Consider the following 24,812-nt stretch of genomic DNA (forward strand, 5'->3'; position numbering starts at 1 on the left):
GGGGTGGGGGGGGGGGGGGGGGCAGGCAGATACAGACTCCCCCCCCCCCCCCCCCCCCAGTGGCTGTACGGTCAGCCGCCTGCCTGTCTCTAGGGGTCTTCATATGGGAGCCCTAGCCCAGGGGGGAGAGACGGGAGGCCTGGCTGGAAATGAAGACATGCTGTCTGGAAGAAGAACCACCCTACTATCATCCTGACTGGGGATTTCTTGGCCAAGGCCTGCCTATAGACTGGCCATCTATGACAGCTCCAAACAGTAGGCTTGCTCTTACTGGGTAGAGTAGCTGTGTGGATGAGCAGCAGACATTCTCTTCATAATCTATTACTGTACATATAAATCATGCCAGATGGCAGGTTCATAACCTATGATTGCTCAGTTAAAATGGCAGTTTATTTGTGTGTGTTCTAGTGCTGCTGTCGTCACTGGTGGCTAGGATATGGTTAGTGTTAGTCTAGTCCACAGGATGTGACCTAAGCTTACCCTGTCTGCCTTTCTGTGTGTCTGTGTGCGTTGTGTATTTGTGTTATCTGTTTGCTCGCTGGTTGTTGACATTTGGCGGTGCTGTAGAGCGAACAGTGTTGTAATTCTGTTATGATCCGATGCTGTGGAACTTAAGTAAACACTATTACAGCCAAATCCCCTTAGCACTCCACTTCTGTCTAATTGCATTATCTCTGATGAAGGTAGGATTATACACACCATCTGATGCCATGCAATATTGCCTAACACACAGCCTGTTACTATTGTTATTGTGCACGCACACAAATTAGAGAGCAGCTGAGATTCCCATGTAGGTGTGCATTGTGGATCATAATAGTGTGTTGAGTCAGCTTCTCATGCATGATGTGGAAATGCGTGTACTTGTATTGTTCAGTCATAGTGCACACACTGTGGGTCTGTGATGTGTACTGTCTAATCATGTGCTTAAATCTATAACCAGGACAGAAGTGATTAGTTGTGGCCTGTAGTCAGATTCTCATTAGACGTGCTCTGTCTGTCTGACACTGAGTTATGCCGCTGAATGATGACTTCCATTTAAACGTTTCTTTCAGAGCAGCTGTTTGTGTGCTAGGGAGGGAGGGAGAGAGCTGTAATTAAAGCCTTAGTATCTATACTGAACAGAAATATAAACGGAACATGCAACAATTTTACGGCGTTACAGTTCATATAAGGAAGTCAGTCAATTGAAATTAATTACGCCGTAATCTATGGATTTCACATGCCTGGGCAGGGGCCCGCCCACTGGGGAGCCAGGCCCAGCCAGTCAGAATGAGGTTTTTGCCACAAAAGGGCTTTATTACAGACAGAAATACTCTGTTTCATCTGCTGTCCGGATGGCTGGTCTCAGACGATCCCGCTGGTGAAGAAGCAGGCCCTGGGCTGGCGTGGTTACACGTGCTCTGCGGTTGTGAGGCCTGAGGTTGTGAGGCCGGTTGGACGTACCGCCAAATTCTCTAAATTGACGTTGGCGCTGGCTTATGGTAGAGAAATGAGCATTAAATTCTCTGGCAACAGCTCTGGTGGACATTCCTGTGGTCAGCATGCCTATTGCATGCTCCCTCAACACTTGAGACATTTGTGGCATTGTGTTGTGACAAAACTAAACAATTTAGTGGCCTTTTATTGCCCCCAGCACAAGGTGCACCTTTGTAATGATCATGCCGTTAAATCAGCTTCTTAATATGCCAGACCTGTCAGGTGGGTAGATTATCTTGACAAAGGAGAAATGCTCACTAACATTTGAGAGATTTGAGAGAAATATGTTTTTTTGTGCGTAGAGGACATTCCTGGGATCATTTATTTCAACACATGAAACATAGGATCAACATTTTAATGTTGTGTTTATATTTTCGATCTCCATCTCATTGCTTGGAAGGGATGTGATCTGGGCCCGGCCACATCACATCAACACAACACATTGGTGAGAGATGACAAGGCTTTACCTGTGCGAGTGGAGAGGCTGATCTGTGGCAAGAAGTGAATATGTCCCTTAATGCAGTCTGTTCTGTCTGCCTCGCTCTCTGGATGAGGGGAAAAGCCATAAAAACACTGGCACAGGAGCAGACAAGCTGGATTGTACCATTTGTGTGGGGTTGGATGGAGGATTCTCTCTTTTTATAAACAAGCAGGCACTGGTAGAGACTGGTACATTGAGAACCCAGTAGTGCTGAGCGATTAGTGCTTATTTTCTTTAACATGAAATGCACTTTGCATTATGTGAGTTGAATGCTGTAACAACACAGAATAAAACAAGTCCCATGATGGTAGTGACTGGCTATTACTGCTTATCACTTATTAACCATAATTTATTCACATTTAATACAATATTTCAGTTTTCTGTATTACATTTACTTTATTTGATGACTATTTAATTCCGGACCATCATCATCTCTAGAGCTGCTGCTGTCTGACAAAAACAAAATGTTATTAGTTCTTCAGAGTAAATAAGGCATACTTTATGACTCCTGAATACCAACTATCAATCACTTAGATCAGGTATTTTCAGGTAGAGATACCTTGTGAAGCAACTGCTCTATCTCTCTCGATTATGCATTCTTCTCTTTTACGTAGCAGGTGTAAAAGAAACACAACGGACAATGGATTATGGTCATTGTAGTTAATTATCATGTTTTCTGTGCTAAACTGAGTAGAATATTGGCTTCCTGGAAACTACAACTGTGGGGTGGGGAGCTGACCTCGAGGTGTTTGGACTGGACTGCAGCCTGGATTCGACTTATGCATGTTGGTCCAGTTCAGACACATCTGCATAGTTTCCATGGTTGCAAACCGGAAACACCCACCCCCCTTCTCCCTCCCTCCTTTTTCCATCTCATTCATACAGACCAACACTTCCATTCAGAAGCCCACTCCCTCTCTACAACCCCCCCCCCCTTCCACCACCATTTCTCTTTCTCTACTCTGTCTCTCTCTCCCTCTGTTAAGCTGGGTGAAACAGGGAAATGTAAATCTGCTGACAGTCCCTCTTGTGTGAGGCCAGAAGAGGGGTATGTAGGGGAAAACACTCCTGGACTGCAGAGCAATGGGCTTGTGAGTAGATTAGTCAATTCACTGAGTGTAGTTTTGGTTCTGTTGTGTAATGCCGTGTCTAGAGCACTGCATTTGGACCATTGTTCAACAAACAGCCATGTCATGAAAATGAGGCTACCTGAATTGTACAGTCCAATTGTACAAATGTTCATATCAGTCCTGCTTTTCAAATCAAATCAAATGTATTTATAAAGCACTTCTTACATCAGCTGATATCTCGAAGTGCTGTACAGAAACCCAGCCGAGAGCCCCAAACAGCAAGCAATGCAGGTGTATAAGCACGGTGGCCAGGAAAAACTCCCTAGAAAGGCCAGAACCTAGGAAGAAACCTAGAGAGGAACCAGGCTATGAGGTGTGGCCAGTCCTCTTCTGGCTGTGCCGGGTGGAGATTATAACAGAACATGGCCAAGATGTTCAAATGTTCATAAATGACCAGCATAGTTAAATAATAATAATCACAGTGGTTGTCGAGGGTGCAGCAAGTCAGCACCTCAGGAGTAAATGTCAGTTGGCTTTTCACAGCCGACCATTGAGAGAATCTCTACCGCTCCTGCTGTCTCTAGAGAGTAGAAAACAGCAGGTCTGGGACAGGTTGCACGTCCGGTGAACAGGTCAGGGTTCCATAGCCGCAGGCAGAACAGTTGAAACTGGAGAAGCAGCATGGCCAGGTGGACTGAGGACAGCAAGGAGTCATCAGGCCAGGTAGTCCTGAGGCATGGTCCTAGGGCTCAGGTCCTCTGAGAGAGAGAGAGAGAGAGAGAATTAGAGAGCATACTTAAATTCACACAGGACAAGACAGGAGAAATACTCCAGATATAACAGACTGACCCTAGCCCCCCGACACATAAACTACTGCGGCATAAATACTGGAGGCTGAGACAGGAGGGGTCAGCTTTTGGATCTCCTCCCCCTCTTCTCCCTCTTCTGCAAAACCTGAGCTGTTAATGGGCTTTTGCATCACAATGCTCCCTGCCAGCACAGGGCCAGGCTGACTCAAAGACCTGCTTCCGCCTCGCGCTCTCTCTGCCGCCTAGCGCTGCGCTCTCTCTGCCGCCTAGCGCTGCGCTCTCTCTGCCGCCTAGCGCTGAGCTCTCTCTGCCGCCTAGCGCTGAGCTCTCTCTGCCGCCTCGCGCTGAGCTCTCTCTGCCGCCTCGCGCTGAGCTCTCGCTCTGTCCCAGACTCTCCTTTTCCTTATTTCTTTACCTCTGAATGTCTTTCTCCCTGATATCTGGTTTATTTCATCTGTCAGTGCTCAGTTTGACGCTGTCGGTTGTATTTGTGATTTTGAGCACTACCAAATGCCTCTAACAGAGTAGAGGGAGGGACGTGAGGGGGTTGAGGCTTTTTGGATAGGTGCCCTCCTCTTGGACAGCCATCTTGAAAGTGGTTCATTGAGCCTCCCCGTCCCCTCTGGGTTAGCAAGTCGAGACCACCTAACCTTCCTCAGGGAGAGAACTGGGCCAGGTCCGGGGCATTTAGACTTCTGAATTACACAGACAGACATGCATACAGTGAGCCCAGCCAAGCTCATCACACCGATCCTGTACTTCCATACTCTCATTTAAAAGGCCACCCAACAAGACCCATTCAGTGTCACACACATTCAGATAAACCAGGTTCCCATCCAACCATCCAATAAAAAAGTCCACAGGCTTTCAAAGATGATTTGTAAAAATCCAAATAACTTCACAGATCTTCATTGTAAAGGTTTTAAACACATGCTTGTTCAATGAACCATAAACAATTAATGAACATGCACCTGTGGAAAGGTCGTTAAGACACTAACAGGTAGGCAATTAAGGTCACAGTTATGAAAACTTAGGACACTAAAGAGGCCTTTCTACTGACGCTGGAAAAACACCAAAAGAAAGATGCCCAGGGTCCCTGCTCGTCTGTGTGAACGTGCCTTCGGCATGCTGCAAGCAGGCATGAGGACTGCAGATGTGGCCAGGGCAATAAATTGCAATATCCGTACTGTGAGACGCATAACACGGCGCTACAGGGAGACAGGATGGACAGCTGATCGTCCTCGCAGTGGCAGACCACGTGTAACACCTGCACAGGATCGGTACATCTGAACATCACACCTGCGGGACAGGTACAGGATGGCAACAACAACTGCCCGAGTTACACCAGGAACACACAATCCCTCCATCAGTGCTCAGACTGTCCGCAATAGGCTGAGAGAGGCTGGACTGAGGGCTTGTAGGCCTGTTGTAAGGCAGGTACTCACCAGACATCACCGGCAACAACGTCTCCTATGGGCACAAACCCACCGTCGCTGGACCAGACAGGACTGGCAAAAAGTGCTCTTCACTGACGAGTCGCGGGTTTGTCTCACCTGGGGGGATGGTCGGAGTTGTGTTTATTGTCAAAAGAATGAGCATTACTCCGAGGCCTGTACTCTGGAGCGGGATTGATTTGGAGGTGGAGGTCTCGTCATGGTCTGGGGCAGTGTCACAGCATCATCGGACTGAGCTTGTTGTCATTGCAGGTAATCTCAACGCTGTACGTTACAGGGAAGACGTCCTCCTCCCTCATGTGGTACCCTTCATGTAGGCTCATCCTGACATGACCCTCCAGCATGACAATGCCACCAGCCATACTGCTCGTTCTGTGTATGATTTCCTGCAAGACAGGAATGTCAGTGTTCTGCCATGGGCAGCGAAGAGCCTGGATCTCAATTCCATTGAGCACGTCTGGGACCTGTTGGATCGGAGGGTGAGGGCTAGGGCCATTCCCCCCAGAAATGTCTGGGGACTTGCAGGTGCCTTGGTGGGAGAGTGGGGTAACATCTCACAACAAGAACTGGAAAATCTGGTGCCATGAAGAGGGGATGCACTGCAGTACTTAATGCAGCTGGTGGCCACACCAGATACTGACTGTTACTTTTTGATGTTGACCCCCCCATTTGTTCAGGGACATATTATTTCATTTCTGTTAGTCACGTGTCTGTGGAACTTGTTCAGTTTGTCTGTTGAATCTTATGTTCATACAAATATTTACACATGTTAAGTTTGCTGAAAGACGTTTCTTTTTTTGCTGAGTTTACACGTCGGATAGAAATATCATGACAGGCCTGATGGAAATTTGTCTGTAAATTTGTCTGTAAACTTTCCAAATGTTGACAAAACAAAATACGCTAGACAAGGTGGGATCTTTTTGTCTAAAATTGAATTATGTAATAAATGGCAGTGGAAACGCTTTTATGCCCAAATATTGACATAGTAACCATCATATCGAAGTACATTTGGAGTGACATGGTGTGTGTTCCTCCCACTACGCCTTGGGAAAGCATGCAGTTTATTATGGTACAGATGAAATAAGGTATGATGATCTTCACAGGGTGGTGAAAGTGCACGGTGATGAGCTTGATGCTCCTTTCCAATAAATATTGAGGGTCTTATTCTGGTGACATGATTAATGCTTGACTGCCGTTCGACAAATAAAAATAATCTTGCTCTTTTGTCCATGATATTCTCATTTTGTAGTAGCCTTTTACCTGCATTGTATCTGCCAGCTGTAGGCTAGAGTGCACTTGTCAAGACCAGAGTGGGCACATTCACTATGTAACGCAACAATTTTTGTGACAAAACCATTAGTACAGTTGAAAATGCGATGGAAACCCATTTAACTTGTATTTTTATTCGGTACATGGGAATTTAACTGCAAAAGTCATTTTTATTTGCCCTACGTCATCACGCACAGCCTTTTCACTTCAACAAGTCTATTTGATGGAAACACATCTGATTGTAAATGTGCATTCCACCAGAGATGTGTTACCATCAAATTCACTTATTGCAGATAAAAAGCTGTGCGTGATGATGTAGTGCACTTTGAACCTACTTTTGAGGTTTCTCGCTTAATTCATTTCAGAATATTCACATTAAAATCTGTTGCCAATTGGATGGAAACCAAGCTATTGATGCACATTTAGTTTACTCCTTGTTTTGGGAATGCATTTGACTTTTCTCTTGTATCTGCCTGTTCCCATAACAAGTAGGCCTTCACACTTTTCTTCCTTTGGTTTCCATAGTAACTGTTGTCTGTTTTGGGCCAAGATTATTTTCGCTACATCGTTTGGGTCTCTTTCTCAGTTAAAAAGCAAAAGAGAATGAATGTCAGTGAGAGTGGTGACTGAGGCACACACTGACTTGGTGGAAGAAGATTATACAATGAGTGAAATGCTGGCTGTGAGTGAGGGTGATGGGGTCTGTCTGAAAGTGTAGCTCTACCCAGGTCAGGGTGGTTTATTGGGTGGTTTATTCCTGATTCCCTCGTGTGGCCCATATGGACCATCACTACAACCCCTCACTGTGCTCTTGTCCCTAATGGCTCTGGTCCACAATTACACTTCTCTGGGTTTTGAATAATTCATGTGGTTCTGAGTGGTGCTCAATTATGCATGAGTCCTGATGTTTTGGTCACAGCTTGAACACTCCATCTCTCTTTCTCTCCCTTTACAGGGTGTACCCCAGCTGCCCTGTGCCAAGGCCCTGTACAACTACGATGGCAAGGAACCTGGGGACCTCAAGTTCAATAAGGGTGACATTATCATCCTCCGACGCCAGGTGGATGAGAATTGGTACCATGGAGAGATGGGCGGAGTCCACGGCTTTTTCCCCACCAACTTTGTTCAGATCATCAAGCCGCTTCCGCAGCCCCCGCCACAGTGCAAGGCCCTCTACGACTTTGAGCTGAAAGACAACGAGGCAGACAAGGACTGTCTGCCCTTCACTAAGGTGAGTTCTAGACCACTGTACAGGCCACAGCCCTACCACATAGGACATTGTCGCTAAAGCTGGAACTACAGTTTCTAGCAAGAGTTATAATTACAACCTATACTGTTTTTTCTAAGCTGTAATTTTCCTGAGTTTGGAGCATCTAACAGCTCAACAACTGTTGATTGTAAAAGCTCTGTAGCTTAACCCTGACCAAACCTCAGTGAAACTGTGTTCCTCTGTCTCTTCCTGCAGATGTGTCATGCGGATGCAAGGCATTTTTCCTCCTAGTGTAGAGGACCAGTTATCCACTCACACATCTAGAACTAGACGGCTACTGTACCATTGCTAAATGACTACATTTATCAATCTATTCTAATCAACTGAAAGGGTAGATTAGAGCTTTCTATACTTGGCTTTTATAAGCAGTCGGCTGTTTTATCTTAATTTTTTAAAACCTTTATTTAACTAGGCAAGTCAGTTAAGAACAAATTATCTTTTACAATGACAGCCTGCTGGGGAACAGTGGGTTAACTTCCTTGTTCAGGGGCAGAACGACAGATTTTTACCTTGTCAGCTCGGGGATTCGATCCAGCAACCAGTAGGCTACCTGCCGTCCCTTATGAGCAAAAACTGAAACAAACGAAAGTGCTTATCTTGTTCCTTTTTTAACAGGATCCACTGTACTGTATTACTCTAATAATGTAGCATAACTTGGCACTTCCGGGAGTTTTAATAAAACATGGTCTCGCTCTCTCTCAGCCTCCTAATTCTTCTATCCTGGGTGTTTGTTCCTAGAAGATCTGAAAATCTCCTAGTTAGCAGCATCTTTAATGACCGTCTGTCTTCCTGGTAACAAGCTCTGCATCTTTTCTCTTCTAGGATGATATTCTGACTGTGATTCGCAGAGTGGACGAAAACTGGGCAGAGGGAATGCTGGGGGATAAAATTGGAATCTTCCCTATATCATATGTTGAGGTAAGCGAAATGTTCCTCCAAGTCTTAACAACCGGAGTGTCCCTGATATGTCCAGGCAAGCATTTTACCTCCGGTAAGAGGTTGGAAAGTGCTGAGTATGTTAGTGCAATCTTTTTTGTTGTTGCTTTGTCAGACATCTTGCAGAATGTACACATTAGTGCTCTCCCCTTTTGCTACACCCTTGAAAACAGTCACAGTTTATTTCACCAAAGTACTAAACATGCTATTAGATTGTCTGGTCATTGAGCACCTTCTGAGCAGCTTTCCAAATTCCCATGTGCCCCTTAAATACAGCCAGTGTTTGCTTAAAAAAAGCTTTAGCCATCTTTAGCTTGACATCCTGAGGTAATTCACCATTGTCCTATAAAAGTTTCCCATGATCACTGCTGAGAGAACTGTCTGTTGGTAGGAACCTTACCTGTGTAATAGACATGGGCTTGGTTTCCCGATAGTGATGGAATTTAGGCTTACGAATGTTTTAACAATGCGACTTTCCTACAACGACCGCAGATGTAACATGCGTTTCCCAAAACACCACACAGAGAACGTTCGCTAAGTGCTACTTCCGGCGCCGACAGAGATGGCCGCCTCGCTTCGCGTTCCTAGGAAACTATGCAGTTTTTTGTTTTTTTACGTGTTATTTCTTACATTAGTACCCCAGGTCATCTTAGGTTTCATTACATACAGTCGAGAAGAACTACTGAATATAAGATCAGCGTCAACTCACCATCAGTACGACCAAGAATATGTTTTTCGCGACGCGGATCCTGTGTTCTGCCTTACAAACAGGACAACGGAGCGGATCCCATGCAGCGACCCAAAAAAATGACTCCGAAAAAGAGGGAAACGAGGCGGTCTTCTGGTCAGACTCCGGAGACGGGCACACCGTGCACCACTCCCTAGCATTCTTCTTGCCAATGTCCAGTCTCTTGACAACAAGGTTGATGAAATCCGAGCAAGGGTAGCATTCCAGAGGGACATCAGAGACTGTAACGTTCTTTGCTTCACGGAAACGTGGCTCACTGGAGAGACGCTATCCGAGGCGGTGCAGCCAACGGGTTTCTCCACGCATCGCGCAGACAGAAACAAACATCTTTCTGGTAAGAAGAGGGGCGGGGCGTATGCCTTATGGCTAACGTGACATGGTGTGATGAAAGAAACATACAGGAACTCAAATCCTTCTGTTCACCTGATTTAGAATTCCTCACAATCAAATGTAGACCGCATTATCTACCAAGAGAATTCTCTTCGATTATAATCACAGCCGTATATATCCCCCCCCCCAAGCAGACACATCGATGGCTCTGAATGAACTTTATTTGACTCTTTGCAAACTGGAAACCATTTATCCGGAGGCTGCATTCATTGTAGCTGGGGATTTTAACAAGGCTAATCTGAAAACAAGACTCCCTAAATTTTATCAGCATATCGATTGCGCAACCAGGGGTGGAAAGACCTTGGATCATTGTTACTCTAACTTCCGCGACGCATATAAGGCCCTGCCCCGCCCCCTTTCGGAAAAGCTGACCACGACTCCATTTTGTTGATCCCTGCCTACAGACAGAAACTAAAACAAGACGCTCCCACGCTGAGGTCTGTCCAACGCTGGTCCGACCAAGCTGACTCCACACTCCAAGACTGCTTCCATCACGTGGACTGGGACATGTTTCGTATTGCGTCAGACAACAACATTGACGAATACGCTGATTCGGTGTGCGAGTTCATTAGAACGTGCGTTGAAGATGTCGTTCCCATAGCAACGATTAAAACATTCCCTAACCAGAAACCGTGGATTGATGGCAGCATTCGCGTGAAACTGAAAGCGCGAACCACTGCTTTTAATCAGGGCAAGGTGTCTGGTAACATGACCGAATACAAACAGTGCAGCTATTCCCTCCGCAAGGCTATCAAACAAGCTAAGCGTCGGTACAGAGACAAAGTAGAATCTCAATTCAACGGCTCAGACACGAGGCATGTGGCAGGGTCTACAGTCAATCACGGACTACAGGAAGAAATCCAGCCCAGTCACGGACCAGGATGTCCTGCTCCCAGGCAGACTAAATAACTTTTTTGCCCGCTTTGAGGACAATACAGTGCCACTGACACGGCCTGCAACGAAAACATGCGGTCTCTCCTTCACTGCAGCCGAGGTGAGTAAGACATTTAAACGTGTTAACCCTCGCAAGGCTGCAGGCCCAGACGGCATCCCCAGCCGCGCCCTCAGCTGGCCGGTGTGTTTACGGACATATTCAATCAATCCCTATACCAGTCTGCTGTTCCCACATGCTTCAAGAGGGCCACCATTGTTCCTGTTCCCAAGAAAGCTAAGGTAACTGAGCTAAACGACTACCGCCCCGTAGCACTCACTTCCGTCATCATGAAGTGCTTTGAGAGACTAATCAAGGACCATATCACCTCCACCCTACCTGACACCCTAGACCCACTCCAATTTGCTTACCGCCCAAATAGGTCCACAGACGATACAATCTCAACCACACTGCACACTGCCCTAACCCATCTGGACAAGAGGAATACCTATGTGAGAATGCTGTTCATCGACTACAGCTCGGCATTCAACACCATAGTACCCTCCAAGCTCGTCATCAAGCTCGAGACCCTGGGTCTCGACCCCGCCCTGTGCAACTGGGTACTGGACTTCCTGACGGGCCGCCCCCAGGTGGTGAGGGTAGGCAACAACATCTCCTCCCCGCTGATCCTCAACACTGGGGCCCCACAAGGGTGCGTTCAGAGCCCTCTCCTGTACTCCCTGTTCACCCACGACTGCGTGGCCACGCACGCCTCCAACTCAATCATCAAGTTTGCGGACGACACAACAGTGGTAGGTTTGATTACCAACAACGACGAGACGGCCTACAGGGAGTAGGTGAGGGCCCTCGGAGTGTGGTGTCAGGAAAATAACCTCACACTCAACGTCAACAAAACTAAGGAGATGATTGTGGACTTCAGGAAACAGCAGAGGGAACACCCCCCTATCCACATCGATGGAACAGTAGTGGAGAGGGTAGCAAGTTTTAAGTTCCTCGGCATATACATCACAGACAAACTGAATTGGTCCACTCACACAGACAGCATTGTGAAGAAGGCGCAGCAGTGCCTCTTCAACCTCAGGAGGCTGAAGAAATTCGGCTTGTCACCAAAAGCACTCACAAACTTCTACAGATGCACAATCGAGAGCATCCTGGCGGGCTGTATCACCGCCTGGTACGGCAACTGCTCCGCCCACAACCGTAAGGCTCTCCAGAGGGTAGTGAGGTCTGCACAACGCATCACCGGGGGCAAACTACCTGCCCTCCAGGACACCTATACCACCCGATGTCACAGGAAGGCCATAAAGATCATCAAGGACATCAACCACCCGAGCCACTGCCTGTTCACCCCGCTATCATCCAGAAGGCGAGGTCAGTACAGGTGCATCAAAGCTGGGACCGAGAGACTGAAAAACAGCTTCTATCTCAAGGCCATCAGACTGTTAAACAGCCACCACTAACATTGAGTGGCTGCTGCCAACACACTGACACTGACTCAACTCCAGCCACTTTAATAATGGGAATTGATGGGAAATGATGTAAATATATCACTAGCCACTTTAAACAATGCTACCTAATATAATGTTACTTACCCTACATTATTCATCTCATATGCATACGTATATACTGTACTCTATATCATCGACTGTATCCTTATGTAATACATGTATCACTAGCCACTTTAACTATGCCACTTTGTTTACATACTCATCTCATATGTATATACTGTACTCGATACCATCTACTGTATCTTGCCTATGCTGCTCTGTACCATCACTCATTCATATATCCTTATGTACATATTCTTTATCCCCTTACACTGTGTACAAGACAGTAGTTTTGGAATTGTTAGTTAGATTACTTGTTATTACTGCATTGTCGGAACTAGAAGCACAAGCATTTCTCTACACTCGCATTAACATCTGCTAACCATGTGTATGTGACAAATAAAATATGATTTGATTTGAGGCGTGTCGATACTGATAGGATCTAAAGAAAACTGATCCGAGAGTAGCGCTGTCTTTCTCCATTCAAATCTTACATTAACATTAGAATTATTCCACAATACCGACGACGGATCAGCTCCTAGAAAGATATTATCATGACTGCACAAATTGAGGCGGCTTACCCTAATGCACTAAAATCTACATTTGGCACATCATTGCGCACATTACACATGAAATATATTGAGGCAAAAATTAGACAGCAGCCTGCAATTAGGAAAATTGAACTCAGTTGAATGAACATGAAATTGATTTCAATATTATTGAATTGTATAGGCCTATAGCCTATACTGTAGGCTATTTATCTTTTAAAGCAGTCATCTCTGTTTTCATTTGAAGCATTTTCCTGGTTGTTGAGAATAGGGAGTTTCAGCACCTCGTGAAAGTGCTCGAGCTACCTTACGAACTTCCCTCTTGCACCCAATTCAGGAAACAGATAGTACCCGCTCTATATAAGCAAGACAAAGCAGAAGTTTTTAATGAATTGGCCAATGCACCCTGTGTTGTGCTTATTTAACAGTGACAGCCCATCACATTACTCTACAGTGGGAGATGTACCGTGCTACAGACCCACCCCCTTTATGAGACTCACAAATGCGCATTTGACAGTGAATGAGGCATTGTCATGGTGCATTTGTAACCCAGATGGAAGTGGGAATTTACCACATGCGACTGTGGAAAATACACTTGAACACCCCTCAACTGGTAATTCCTTGTGGGAAACTCCTCTATCATCCTGAGCACCCACTTCTCCCAAATGGTAACTTCTAACATCACCTACTAAGGAAAAGGCCTCTAACAGCATTTTCTGCAGTCAAATGTAACAACAAAACATTATTTATAAAAAGCAATATATTAATGTGATTTATGAACTCTATAATTTGTTTGCAAGCATGATAGCTGTACTTTTAGTTTATGGTTGCAGCTTGTTGGCCATTTAGCCAATCCGCTTGAATGCATCCAACTGGCATTTATGACTTCACAACTGTTAAATTCCCACCTCCCACATGGTTACAAACGCATCAGAGTGGAACCTTGAGAGACCTAACATAACAATCCTGTCACAACAGACAATGCCAGGAACATTTGTGAATGCTGAAGATTGTTAATTGCATTTAATTTTCCTGCTGTACCGAAACCAAACCATGACCCCAAATACGTACTGAACCGTGGGTTTGGTGAATTGTTACACTTCTAATGGTAGAGAGAAGCCCGGGAGTGGGCAGAGGCTTGTCATAAAAGGAAGAGCAATTTGAGAATACATTTTCCGTGTGAATGCTTTTGTGGAGGTTATCTTTGACTCTGACATTGAAAATTACATTCTTAGAAGCAGAGGAGAATTTAAAAAAAAATTCTTCTCATTTTTCATGGCACTATTCATGTGACAGATTTAGATTTTTCATAATATCCCGAGGGTGGATATTTTGAAGGGAACGGATGCAAAACAACTAATGGATACAATTGACCATGTTTTCACAGCAGAGAAATACAACATTTTCCACCAAGAAAGAACATTTTGACTCGGGTTACATAAACAAATGTGCAACTGATGACTACTGTACATTCAGCATATGTCAGACAGTAAACAGCTTTCTTTTTAAAACAAATTCTGAGCAATTCTGGAACTGTCATGGAGGACAAGCTATAATCTAGTTTTTTGTAGCCACACTTGATTGTGTCTGACTGAGTTATTTCTGTACAGTGATTTTATACTGATACCCATTCTATATTTGGTTGTATATACTTGGCTGTATATCTGATCTAGTGCTATGTGTGTACTCATTTAGCACTGCCTCTCATCAGGATTGGTGTGAAATTCTCCACTTTTATGTCCCAAGGAGATGGAGAGCAGCTCGGGGCTATCTGTGTCGTGGAGTGCTCCCTCGTTCTCCCTGTGATTAGCTAAACCCTTTTTAGTGTTCCTCCTTTGATTCCTACCTCACATGAAAGGCTGCTGTCTGCTCTGCTGCCTGCCTGAAAACTGTTGACTCCCTGAGCCCAAGGTTCTCTCTCAACCCCCTGGCACTGGCAGCATTCTCAGCCTACTGCTTTCTCCCATCAGATATAGGCACAGGGTGGTTCTTACTACAACTAGGTTTATTATGCAGATTGACGGCTTTCATTATCATATTAACGACTCCTTTTCTCTCCTATCTACCCCACCCCATCCTGCCCTCCTTTCCTTTCCTTCCCCTCTTCCCTCTCTCCTCCTGTAGTTTAACACAGCAGCGCGTCAGCTGATTGAGTTGGACAAGCCTGGGGACTCGAGTGGGGACTCTGGCGAGGGGGCCTCATCGGGCCCCCAGAGTAACGGTGGCCCCCACCGAGCAGGGGAGAAGAAGAACAGTAAGAAGCGCCACTCGTTTACATCCCTCACCATGTCCCACAAGCCCTGTCTGGCCCCGCCCCCCCAGAGACACTCCATGGAGATCAGTGGGCCGGTCCTCATCAGCTCCTCCAACCCCACGGCAGCCGCACGCATCGGAGAGATCAGCGGAGGACTGTCCTGCAGCGCACCCTCCCAGGTGAGATAGGGGGGAGGGGAGGAGGAGATGGGAGATAGTAAGGGAGGGCTCTTCTGCAGCGCACCCTCACAGATATATACTGTATGGTGAGATGAAGGGGGAGAGAGCTTCTACGTTCCCCCTAGTCCAGTGTCTTTGTACTGTTTGGTTAGGGGTATTCAACGAGGAAGCCACTAAATTGAGAACTTTATGTCTCTCTGAAGTATTCTGTATGATCAATGGACTTGTCCAGAAGCCTGACTCTATTGTCCCCATTAATGAATTCCTCCAGAATTGACTGCATATTTTTGTTCTGAACAATATTGTCCTCTTAAACCAGAATTGGGAAAACCATCATGTTGTCCAGCATAGCAGCCTCATTTGTCTATGGTTGGCTGTCTGTACTATGGACAAGCGTATTATCACTGCCATTTATTTCATGGGATAGCTGATGATAGACTCTTGGAAATGGACTGTCACCAAATCTGTCATAGCCCTCAGTGTGTCCAGCCTCCTGCCCATGTCGGCTCCACACTGTTCATCTGGGCCTGTTAATCAGGGGTAATGAGTGAGAGAGAGGAACAGGGGGAAACAATGAGCACGCAAGATTCTCACGCAACAAGCACAAACAAGTAGATTGAACTAACATTCTTGTTTTCATCCGATGTTTGTTTCCCTGACAAAGATTCCTAGTCTCCTTCTGTCACCACACACTTCCCTCCCTCTCCCCCCCCGTCATTCCGAACAGGCCATCGCTCCGTCCAAGCGTTGGAAATCATGGATGCGTGACTCCACTCGCCCGCAAAAAAGACTGCAGCTTAGCCCCGAGGTTTCCACAGCAACCTCAGAATGGCAACAACTCACAGCTGCTCTGGTTGCCTGGCACTGTAGAGAGAGAGGGGCTGGGGACATGACAGACACACAGTCAGACAGATTTGTCAGCGTCTTAGGCAGACGTTCTGTGACCGACGGAAGCTGTGAAGTGAGGAAACCTTTAGAATGTTGCTTAGTTTTTTGAAGCTGAGCAGAGAACAGTGTAGAGGAGAACTGCCTCACCCCAGCCTGCCTGGTATACAGAGTAGGGACTTTTATACTGACATTGCAAATGACCATATACTCGTTATATGAAGATCAGATGTTGACTTCATCTTATCAGTGTTTTTTGCTTTGAAGTGTCAAAATAATGAGTCTTTCTGAAATGTGTTTTTAAATTAAGCCAACAAGGCTTTGTCTGTGGTTTGACAGCATTCATATTAAAGTAACATGCAAAACATTACTGAGTTACAGTTCATATAAGGAATATCAGCCCCTAATCTATGGATTTCACATAATTGGCAATGCCCTCCAATAATATTGGCACCCTTGGTAAATATGAGCAAAATGTGCTGTGAAAAATGTTTCTTTGCTGTTTATCCTCTTGGTCTATCATTCAAAATATTTACAAAAATCAAACCTTTAATTGAAGTAAAATGATTGAAAAAAATGTATGTGAAATAAATTAAATATTCTTCTCCGAAACATGTGTGCCACAATTATTGGCACCCCTAGAAGTTATTTTGAGTAAAATCTAACTGAAGTATATTCCCATTCATATTTTACATTTTAAGTTCATCTGAGTGATTAGGAACGCTTAAGTGGTAAGCCTGTTTTACTGGGGTATAAATATGAGTTGACAAGTTCCCATAGTCATCCTTCACTATGGGAAAGACCCGAGAATATAGTAATGATGTGCGACAAAAGGTTGTTGAGCTGCACAAATCAGGAAATGGCTATAAGACAATAGCTCAAAGGTTTGAAAATGCCCATTTCCTCTATCAGGGCAATAATTAAGAAATGTAGCTGTTAGCAATCGGCCTGGAAGAGAACGTGTGTCTATATTGACCCCACGCACAGTGAGGAGGATGGTTCGAGTTGCCAAAGAATCTCCAAGAATCACAGCTGGAGAATTGCAGATGTTAGTTGGGTTTTGTGTTGGGTCTTGTACATAACCACAAGTTGTTTGGGAGGGTTGCCATAAAAAAGCCTTTGCTGTCATCAAACAACCAACTCAAGCACCTACAGTTTGCCAAACGTTACTGGAATTTTCAATGGGACTGGATTCTATGGTCAGATGAGACCAAAATAGAGCTTTTTGGAAACAAACACCAGAGGTGGGTTTAGCGTAGAAAGAATGATAGCCATGCCGAAAATGTACCTCATCCCCACTGTGACGTATGGTGGTGAGTCTTTGATGTTATGGGGCTGTTTTTTTTCCAAAGGCCCTGGACAACTTGTTAGGATACATGGTATTATAGACTCCAGCAGATATTAAATTATTACCAGCAGATATTAGATATTGCCAGCAGATATTAAATCAAAACTTGACTGCTTCTGCTAGGAAGCTTAAACTGGGCTGTGGTTGGATCTTCCAGCAGGACAATGATCCAAAGCACACCTCAAAATCAACACAAAAACGGTTCACTGACCACAAAATCAAGGTTTTGCCACGGCCATCCCAGTCCCCTGACCTAAACCCCATAGAAAACCATTGGAATGAGCTGAAGAGCAGAGCCCACAAGCGTGGACTTCGGGATCTGGAGAGATTTTGTATGGACGTGTGGTCTCAGATCCCTTGCCATGTGTTCTCCAACCTCATTATGCATTATAGGAGAAGACTCAGATCTGTTATCTTGGTAAATGAGGTTGCACAAAGTATTGAATGAATAATTTTGGCACACATTTCAGATTTAAAAAAATAAAAATAAGAATACATTTTTTTCTTCCAATTTAACTTTAAAGATTTGATTTGTGTGAATATTTTTGAATGAATGACAGAGGATTTACAATGATTGTTTTTTTTTTTTACAGCCAGTTTTGGTAATATTTTCCAAGGGTGCCAATATTAGTGGAAGGCACTGTAGATATGCATCTGTTGGTCACAGATACCTTAAAAAAGGGGTAGGGGCTTGGATCAGAAAATCAGTCCCTATCTGGTGTGACCACCATTTGCCTTATGCAGCTCAACACATCTCCTTTTCATAGAGCTGAGTATGCTGTTGATTGTGGCCTGTGGAATGTTGTCCCACTCCTCTCAATGGCTGTGGGAAGTTGCTGGGTATTGGCAGGGAACTGAAACATGTCGATCCAGAGCATCCCAAACATGCTCAATGGGTGATATGTCTGAGTATGCAGGCCATGGAAGAATTTTCAGCTTCTAGGAATTGTGTACAGGTCTTTGCAACATGTGGCCTTGCATTATCATGCTGAAGCATGAAGTGATGACTGCAGATAAATGGCACGACAATGTGACTCAGGATCTCATCACGGTATCTCTCTGCATTCAAAATGCCATTGATAAAATGCAAATGATGTTCGCTGTCCATAGCTTATGCCTTCCCATACCATAACCCCACCGCCACCATGGGGTAGACTGTTCACAATGTTGACCTATCAATGAAATTCAACTTTGGAGTACTTTAAATGAAGTTATGGGCAGAACGACAAATTCAACTCCATCTTTCATCGAATCAGATGGCTTATTCATCACAAAATCATTTGATGTTGCCAAATTATTTAATGATTATTTCATTGGCAAAGTGAGCAAACTTAGGCAGGAAATGCCAACAACGAACAGTGAGCAGTTGTATTCATGCATAAAAAAATGAATAATGAAAGAAAAGCATTGCAAGTTACAATTTTGTAATGTTAGTGTGGGAGAGGTGGGAAAATTGTTATCGGTCAATAATGACAAACCACCTGGCATTGACAACTTACAGTAAATGGAAAGCTACTGAGGAAGGTAGCTGACTCTAGCCACTCCTTTCTGTCATATTTTTAATCTGAGCCTAGAGGAAAGTCTTTGTCCTCAGGCCTGGAGGGAAGCCAAAGTAATTCCGCTACCCAAGAGTGGTAAAGCGGCCTTTACTAGTTTTAATAGCAGACCTATAAGCTTGTTGCCAGCTCTTAGAAAACTGTTGGAAAAATAGTTTTTGACCAAATACAATGCTCTTTCTCTGTAAACAAATTCACAACAAACTTTTCAGCATGCTTATAGAGAAGGGCACTCAACACGTACTGCACTGACACAATTGACTGATGATCGTTTGAAAGGTATTGATAATAAGAAGATTGTGGGAGCTGTGCTGTTAGATTTCAGTGCAGGCTTTGATATTATTGATATTACGATAGATAACCTGTTGTTGAGAGAACCTGTGTTATGGCTTTTCAACCTCAGCTCTGAATCCATGATATGGCTATCTATCTAGTAGAACTGAGGGTTTTCTTTAATGGGAGCTTCTCCTAATGTCAAACATGGAAATTGTGGTGTACCGCAGGGCAGCTCTCTAGGCCGTCTACTCTTTTAAATTTTTTAGCAATGACCATGCCTCTGGTATTAAACAAAGCATGTGTGTCCATGTATGCTGATGATTTAACCATATATGCATCAGAAACCACAGGTAATGAAGTCACTGAAACCGTTAACAAAGAGTTGCAGTCTGTTTTGGAATGGGTGGCCAGTAATAAACTGGTCCTGAACATCTCTAAAACTAAGAGCATTGCATTTGGTACAAATCATTCCTTAAGTTCTAAACCTCAGCTGAATCTGGTAATGAATGGTGTGGCTGTTGAACAATTTCAGTAGACAAAATAACTTGATTGTAAACTCATGGTCAAAACAGATTCAATGGTTGTAAAGATGGGTAGAGGTCTGGCCATAAAATAGAGATGCTCTGCTTTTTTGACACCACACTCCAAAAAGCAAGTTCTGCAGGGTCCAGTTTGGTCTAATCTTGATTATTGTCCAGTCGTGTGGTTCAGTGCTGCAAGGAAATGCCTAGTTAAGCTGCAGCTGACCCAGAACAGAGCAGCACGTTTTGCTCTTAACTGTAATCAGAGGGCTGATATAAATACTATGCATGCCAGTCTCTCTTGGCTAAGAGTTGAGGAGAGACTCACTGCATCACTACTTCGTTTTCTAAGAAACAATGTGTTGAAAATCCCAAATTGTTTGCATAGTCAACTTACACACAGCTCTGACACACACACTTATCCCACCAGGGGTCTTTTCACAGTCCCCAGAACAAATTTAAGAAAGCATACAGTATTATATAGAGCCCTTATTGCATGGAACTTCCTTCCATCTCCTATTGCTCAAATAAACAGCAAACCTGGTTTCAAAAAACAGATGAAGCAACACCTCACGGCGCAACGCCTCTCCCCTATTTGACCTAGATAGTTTGTGTGTATGCATTGATATCTAGGCTACGTGTGTCTTTAATTTTTTTTTTTTTTATGTAGTTCTGTCCTGTTCTTGTCTATTGATGTTCTGTATTATGTTTTGTGTGGACCCCAGGAAGAGTAGCTGCTGCTTTTGCAACAGCTAATGGGGATCCTAATAAAATAGCAAAACGGTCGCCCACAACGTCATACACGCTGTCTGCAGTTGAGGCCGGTTGGATGTACTGCCAAATTGTCTAAAACGATTGGAGGTGGCTTATGGTAGAGAAACTAACATTCTATTATCTGGCAACAGCTAACCATCTAACTAGCATTTGCTTGTACATTTATTAGCTAGCCATCTAACTAGCGATTAGCATTAGTGGCTAACACGATTTAGCCACAACTTGCTAATGAAAGACAAATTATGTAGATGTTTGCACATGTAAGAAACAAAAAGAATTATAGAACGCTTGTGGATTTATATTAAGAAGCAAGCAGAAAATTGCCTCAGCATTGATGCATAACCATGCAGAATGAAAGCAAATGTCTCATGGTCGAGCAACAACAAATGTGCTCCTTGAGTGATGGGGCGGGGCTAGGTCTGTGTAGAATGCGGCATGGCGACAGAACTGAAAGATGACTCAAATAGTCGAGTAAACTATCACATTTAACAAACCAAACTACTGTTATAAAACTCAAACCAGTCCGTGCATCAATACCGGTATATGGTATTCCGCCCAACCCTAGGGTCCTCTTCTGTCTCACCTTCCGGGGCTCAGGGCTGCAACACAGCCCAGACACACTGGCATGATTTACCCACAGCTTCCCCTCGTAAACAGAAGCCACACAAAGCCCTTCTACAACTGGTGGCATCCCTTAGTGCTCTCGTATGTGTGTGTTCACTATGCTATCAGAGCATGTTTGTGTGTGTGTGCAGACAGTTCTTTTCATGTTGGGGTGATCCATCTCGTACTAAAGCCGTGGACCCACAGGGTGATGAGGGGAGAATCATGTTAAACTCTCCAGTAGAGGTCGACCGATTATGATTTTTCAACGCCGATACCGATTATTGGAGGACCAAAAAAGCCGTTACCGATTTATCGGCCAATTCGTTTTTATTTGTAATAATGACAATTACAACAATACTGAATTAACACTTATTTTAATATAAAACATCAATAAAATCAATTTAGCCTCAAATAAATGATGAAACATGTTCAATTTGGTTTAAATAATGCAAAAACAAAGTGTTGGAGAAGAAAGTAATATGTGCCATGTAAAATATGTGCCATGTAAGAAAGCTAACGTTTAAGTTCCTTGCTCAGAACATGAGAACATATGAAAGTTGGTGGTTCCTTTTAACATTAGACTTCAATATTCCAAGGTAAAAGGTTTTAGGTTGTAGTTAATATAGTATTTATTGGACTATTTCTCTCTATACCATTTGTATTTCATATACCTTTGACTATTTGATGTTCTTATAGGCACTATAGTATTGCCAGTGTAACAGTATAGCTTCCGTCCCCCTCCTCGCCCCTACCTGGGCTCGAACCAGGAACACATCGACAACAGCCACACTCGAAGCATCGTTACCCATCGCTCCACAAAAGCTGCTGCAAGGGGAATAACTACTCCAAATCTAAAAGCGACTGACGTTTGAAACAGTATTAGCGCACACCCAGCTAACTAGCTAGCTATTTCACATTGGTTACACCAGCCATTAGGCTGATAGGCTTGAAGTCATAAACAGCACTGTGCTTGCGAAGAGCTGCTGGCAAACGCACTAAAGTGCTGTTTGAATGAATGATTACGGGCCTGCTGCTGCTCAGTCACTGCTCTATCAAATCAGACTTAATTATAACATAATAACACATAGAAATACGAGCCTTTGGTCATTAATATGATCAAATCTGGAAACTATCATTTCGAAAACAAAACGTTTATTAATTTAAGTGAAATCCCGGGATTTTATCTAACGGGTGGCATCCCTAAGTCTAAATTCTGGTTACATTGCACAACCTTCAATGTATGTCATAATTACGTAAAATTTTGGCAAATTAGTTCGCAATAAGCCAGGCAGCCCAAACTGTTGCATATACCCTGAGTCTGCGTGCAATGAACGCAAGAGAAATAACACAATTTCACCAGGTTAATATTGCCTGCTAAACTGGATTAGTAGTTATAACTAGTGATTATGATTACGATTGTTGTTTTATAAGATAAGTTTAATGCTAGCTAGCAATTTACCTTGGATCTACTGCATTCACGTAACATGCAGGCTACTCGTGGAGTGCAATGGTTAGAGAGTTGGACTAGTTAACTGTGCGGTTGCAAGATTGGAACCCCTGAGCTGACAATGTGAAAATCTGTCGTTCTGCCCCTGAACAAGGCAGTTAACCCACAGTTCCTAGGCAGTCATTGAAAATAAGAATGTGTTCTTAACTGACTTGCCTAGTTAAATAAAAGGTATAAAAAAAATATTTTAAAAAATCTGAATTCGGCGCCCAAAAATACCGATTTCCGATTGTTATGAAAACTTGAAATCGGCCCTAATTAATCGGCCATTACTCTCCAGACCTGGCTTTACAGTGCCTTGCGAAAGTATTCGGCCGCCTTGAGCTTTGCAACCTTTTGCCACATTTCAGGCTTCAAACATAAAGATATAAAACTGTATTTTTTTGTGAAGAATCAACAACAAGTGGGACACAATCATGAAGTGGAACGACATTTATTGGATATTTCAAACTTTTTTAACAAATCAAAAACTGAAAAATTGGGCGTGCAAAATTATTCAGCCCCTTTACTTTCAATGCAGCAAACTCTCTACAGAAGTTCAGTGAGGATCTCTGAATGATCCAATGTTGACCTAAATGACTAATGATGATAAATACAATCCACCTGTGTGTAATCAAGTCTCCGTATAAATGCACCTGCACTGTGATAGTCTCAGAGGTCCGTTAAATGCGCAGAGAGCATCATGAAGAACAAGGAACACACCAGGCAGGTCCGAGATACTGCTGTGAAGAAGTTTAAAGCCGGATTTGGATACAAAAAGATTTCCCAAGCTTTAAACATCCCAAGGAGCACTGTGCAAGCGATTAATATTGAAATGGAAGGAGTCTCAGACCACTGCAAATCTACCAAGACCTGGCCATCCCTCTAAACTTTCAGCTCATACAAGGAGAAGACTGATCAGAGATGCAGCCAAGAGGCCCATGATCACTCTGGATGAACTGCAGAGATCTACAGCTGAGGTGGGAGACTCTGTCAACAACAATCAGTCGTATATTGCACAAATCTGGCCTTTATGGAAGAGTGGCAAGAAGAAAGCCATTTCTTAAAGATATCCATAAAAAGTGTCGGTTAAAGTTTGCCACAAGCCACCTGCGAGACACACCAAACATGTGGAAGAAGGTGCTCTGGTCAGATGAAACCAAAATTGAACTTTTTGGCAACAATGCAAAACGTTATGTTTGGCGTAAAAGCAACACAGCTGAACACACCATCGCCACTGTCAAACATGGTGGTGGCAGCATCATGGTTTGGGCCTGCTTTTCTTCAGCAGGGACAGGGAAGATGGTTAAAATTGATGGGAAGATGGATGGAGCCAAATACAGGACCATTCTGGAAGAAAGCCTGATGGAGTCTGCAAAAGACCTGAGACTGGGACGGAGATTGGTCTTCCCAACAAGACAATGATCCAAAACATAAAGCAAAATCTACAATGGAATGGTTCAAAAATAAACATATCCAGGTGTTAGAATGGCCAAGTCAAAGTCCAGACCTGAATCCAATCGAGAATCTGTGGAAAGAACTGAAAACTGCTGTTCACAAATGCTCTCCATCCAACCTCACTGAGCTCGAGCTGTTTTGCAAGGAGGAATGGGAAAAAATGTAAGTCTCTCGATGTGCAAAACTGATAGAGACATACCCCAAGCGACTTACAGCTGTAATCGCAGCAAAGTATTAACTTAAGGGGGCTGAATAATTTTGCACGCCCAATTTTTCAGTTTTTGATTTGTTAAAAAAGTTTGAAATATCCAATAAATGTCGTTCCACTTCATGATTGTGTCCCACTTGTTGTTGATTCTTCACAAAAAAATAGTTTTATATCTTTGTTTGAAGCCTGAAATGTGGCAAAAGGTCGCAAAGTTCAAGGGGGCCGAATACTTTCGCAAGGCACTGTATCTGCCCTAATTATGAACCAGACACAGTCAGTATTATAGAACTTCCATGCACACCTGGAAGCTATATGACTTAAGATGGGTTTGATTTATAAATGAATGCGTTTAATAAAAAGACAGACTCCCC

At 43.9% G+C, this 24,812-nt stretch overlaps 1 protein-coding gene across 3 annotated transcripts in view; it reads left to right on the forward strand.

Annotated features, from left to right (window-relative positions):
• sh3rf1 (SH3 domain containing ring finger 1) overlaps nucleotides 1–24,812 on the forward strand; it is a 70,358-nt gene that overhangs the window by 27,145 nt on the left and 18,401 nt on the right. For all 3 annotated transcript variants that reach the window (XM_021604283.2, XM_021604284.2, XM_021604285.2), the window contains 3 exons: nucleotides 7,515–7,790; nucleotides 8,652–8,747; nucleotides 15,015–15,323. In XM_021604283.2, coding sequence (XP_021459958.2) covers nucleotides 7,515–7,790; nucleotides 8,652–8,747; nucleotides 15,015–15,323 — 681 coding nt within the window. The remainder of the gene's footprint in view (nucleotides 1–7,514; nucleotides 7,791–8,651; nucleotides 8,748–15,014; nucleotides 15,324–24,812) is intronic.

The sequence above is a fragment of the Oncorhynchus mykiss genome, chromosome 5 (genome assembly GCF_013265735.2).
Source record: "Oncorhynchus mykiss isolate Arlee chromosome 5, USDA_OmykA_1.1, whole genome shotgun sequence".
NCBI classification, from domain to species: domain Eukaryota; kingdom Metazoa; phylum Chordata; class Actinopteri; order Salmoniformes; family Salmonidae; genus Oncorhynchus; species Oncorhynchus mykiss.